This window comes from Pleuronectes platessa, chromosome 6 (genome assembly GCF_947347685.1).
Source record: "Pleuronectes platessa chromosome 6, fPlePla1.1, whole genome shotgun sequence".
Lineage (NCBI taxonomy): Eukaryota > Metazoa > Chordata > Actinopteri > Pleuronectiformes > Pleuronectidae > Pleuronectes > Pleuronectes platessa.
The window spans coordinates 795,690-799,453 of NC_070631.1; the positions used below are offsets into that span (position 1 = coordinate 795,690).

The window sequence follows — 3,764 nt, forward strand, 5'->3', positions numbered from 1 at the left end:
TGTGTCTGTGTCTGTGTGTGTGTGTGTGTGACTCACGGCGATGTCGTCCACAGACTGGTTCAGGGCGTTCAGCTGGGCCCAGGCGATGGAGCTGGCGTTCAGGTTCTTCAGCTGAGCGCTGACGGAGCTGAAGTTGTTGCTCATCTTGTCCAGATCCTCCAGCAGCACGAGGACGCAGCCGTCACACGCTGCACAACAGACACACAAACACACAAAGACAGGAGGTCACACAACTCACATCTCCAACAGCCCTTCAATCACACACATCTTCTCTGAGAGCTCCCTCCACCAGAGCAGAATGTGAGGAGCTGGTTGTGTTGACTCACTTTCACAGTGCGTCCCGTGTGTGTCCTCCACGAGGACGTTGTGTTTGTGCGAGCAGACGTCACACTGCTTCCCCGTCATCCCGTCCGGGCAGCGGCACTCCCCGGTGCGCGGGTCGCAGCGCCCCCCCCGACACTCGCACTCTGAGGGGGGAGGAGATGTCAGAACACAAAGAGCAGCTGGTTGTCGATCAGGAGGAATAATCTCAACACAACTTTCACTCACTCTTGCATCCGTCAGCTCCGTAGCTCCAGAAGCCGGGAGCGCACTGTCGGCACTGAGGCCCGTTGACCCCGGGCCGGCAGGCGCACCGCCCGCTCAGCGGGTCGCAGGCCGTCACCAGGGCCGCCGCCGCCGCGCACTCACACTGGAGACACCCGGAGCACGAGTCGAAGCCGAAGGAGCCGTCCTGAGAGACAAGAACCATGAGGAGAGATGAGGTGAAGCCGTTTGAAACCAACAACCTGCTGCTGCGGTGCAAAGATTTGATTTATTCAGAAATAAGAAATAATGAGAGTGAAACTTGATATTTCACCGAAAGCCTTTTTCTTTAAAGCTCATTTAACAGTTCACCCCAGAAACTTGAATGATTAATAAAACAGAGTTCTGCCTCCTGTTCAGATCAACTTCAGGACATTTCATCAGGTTCTGAGGTTCTATCTGTAATTTATGTTGAAAAAGTTAAATATTTGCAGATCCTCCATCTTTGATTCAACACATGGTCCAATCCCGACGTGACAGAAGAAACTCTCTCTCTCTGTTTCACCTGCTCATGTTTATTTGTGACGTTTCAGTGTTTGACCTTCAGGCGTCGTGAAGGTCAAACACCAGAACGCCTCGTGAATCTCTGCTGCACGTGTTTCATCAAATTTGGACCAATCACTTTTCTCTGATGTCACAATTTTTACATTTGAATAATTATCAAAACAGTTAAATCACTTTTGGTATATAAGTGTAGAAACCTTCCTGCTGTGATTTTGCTGTTTCTTTATTTCAACAGTGAAAAGTGAAGGATGACAGATTTGAATTTAAAAACATTTGATCATGTGATCATGTTATATTTTTGTATTATAATATTTGTGTTGTTTCTGGGCGTGGCTCTGACCTGGCAGCGGTCGCAGCGCGGCCCGGTGACTCCGGCTTTGCAGCGACACTCGCCCGTGTGAGGGTCACAGGAGTCGGTGCCACACGGAGAACAGCTGCATTCTGGGAAACAGGAAGACAAAACAGACATTCAACATCTCACTGTAAAGAAGTGAGAAATGACATCACTGCAGCGGAGCCTCCTGATTGGACGGTTCTGACTCACCGGTGCAGTTCTTGGCGGAGATGGCGTCTCCGTAGAACCCGGGGGCGCAGAGGTCGCAGAGCGCCCCCCCGGTGTGGTGCATGCAGCTCAGGCACTCGCCCGTCAGCGGGTGACAGTCGGTGAACAGCATGTTGGGGTCCGTGTTGCCGTGGCAACGACAGGGCTGGCACCGGCTGCCCAGCACCATGGGGTTGCCGTAGAAACCAGGGGCGCACCTGGGCGAGAGACTCAAAGTTCACGAGTTTCATAAAAACATCAAAACTCAAAGTAGATCATAAAATATTTAACCCCTTGAGGACGAATGTCTTAATGCTGCCGAGGTGACGATTGTGCCTGATGGTGCAAATACTACACATACCAAGGAAGGTATTGGAAGCGCTCTGCCGCCATCTAGTGGTCGGAGTGGAAAATACATACTAGCCCCTTGGGACTGTGCAGCAAGTTATTTTGAGGTATTAAGCTGTATTTGAAATACTGTGATGATGGAACAGCAATGATTGTACGGAAAACATATGTTGTTATTAAATTTCAAGCAAAAGCAGAATCAATATAATAATCTACATACCAAAATTTGTTAAATTAAGGTTATGCCCCATTATGCCTAATGTCGCTAATTTGCCTCATACCTAAATTTATATCTATTGTATATGCTTTATTGAAATTAACATCTCGATTTTATTTAGCATCTGTATGACAGGCCAAAAACACCAATAATATATTTTTTAATATAATTGGAAATCAATTCAGGCATTAAGGGGTTAAAATCAACATTATAGAAATCATAAGATCTTTTTGTTTGTTGTTGTTTTGTCATCGTCAAGAAGCGCTAAGATAAAACTGAACCTCAAGATTTAAACGTTAAAGGTTTGGTTGCAGCAGCTGGAACATCTGGAGCCAGAGTTTACTACTGATCGCTCTCTGCTCCACTCAGGCGCCCCCTACAGGTGGGAGCCAGTTACTGACATGACCTGATTGGTCCACATGGTGGAGCAGGAGGAGACGTTTTTCCTCCGGCACCGACTGAGTTCCATCCTACGTTTGATTCCTTCAAACATTTACATCATGACACAGTTTGATGTGAGTTATATATAAATATATAAATATATGAATATGTATATGACTCTTATGGCTGCGGCTCTGCCATCCTCCATTTTCATGTTTGTGTATTTTCAGGTGTGAAAACAAACTGAGGAGTTTTTTACCTTTCACAATTTGGTCCAGCGTAACCGGGCATACACAGACACTGCATCCTGTCGCTCCTCTGCACACAGCCCTCCGCAAAACTACACACACACACACACACACACACACACACACACACACACACAGTAGAACAATGGATTAGAGTCAAGTAGCAGCAGATTTGAAGAGACACTAACGAGGTGATGGTGAAGGACGGACTTGTTGGACGAGACCCTCAGGGGACAGGGACAACTGGAGCAGGACACCGCCTGTCCGTCCAGGCTGTTGTTGCCCAGGAACCCCCCCTGACACGTCTCACAGTGGTCGCCGACCGTGTTGTGTTGACAGTCCTGAGGGACAGGAAACCAGTCAGTGACTCATCCACTCAACTGGTCAAACTGGTAACACAGAATGTCCCCGGGGAGGAGACTCACCACACAGCGTCCCGAGCCGTCCTCACACAGGTCCGAGTGTCCATGACAGGCGCAGGGGACACACTTCCCCAGGAACAGGCCGATGGTGTCTCTGTAGAAACCAGGAGCACATTTCTACAGGGAGCAGAGGGAGACACGGTTCATACTGGTGAGGCGTCGACCAACTGGTCAAGTTACTGGTCATTCAAACATCACAACACAATTTATTTAACTTACAGAGATTTAAATTAGACACAAAACTTCACATGTGATAAATGTGAAACCGACTCAATTATATGATGAATAACGATCTAGAGATCAATTAACTCTCCTGTTGTTTCAGTGCTTTGTGGATATGAAAGTATTAATGAGTCAGATTTCAACATTCAACAGTTACTGCCTCATAAACATTGAATAAACTTTTAAAAGATGTAAAACACGTTTCCTGGAGGGAGACGATTAAACATCTGTAAATTACAGTTTGTTAGAAAACGTCTTTTATCTGGTTCCAGCTTCGTGTTATATTCAATCTGTGG

General features: G+C 47.1%; 1 protein-coding gene across 1 annotated transcript in view; it reads right to left on the reverse strand.

Moving 5' to 3' along the window:
* Positions 1–3,764, reverse strand: part of lama5 (laminin, alpha 5) — a 24,806-nt gene that overhangs the window by 14,704 nt on the left and 6,338 nt on the right. Inside the window, exons 4-11 of the mRNA XM_053423932.1 lie at positions 3,250–3,363; positions 3,035–3,165; positions 2,836–2,916; positions 1,634–1,848; positions 1,430–1,530; positions 550–733; positions 327–467; positions 37–188 (exon numbers count right to left, since the gene is read on the reverse strand). Of these exons, the coding sequence (XP_053279907.1) occupies positions 37–188; positions 327–467; positions 550–733; positions 1,430–1,530; positions 1,634–1,848; positions 2,836–2,916; positions 3,035–3,165; positions 3,250–3,363 (1,119 nt within the window). The remainder of the gene's footprint in view (positions 1–36; positions 189–326; positions 468–549; positions 734–1,429; positions 1,531–1,633; positions 1,849–2,835; positions 2,917–3,034; positions 3,166–3,249; positions 3,364–3,764) is intronic.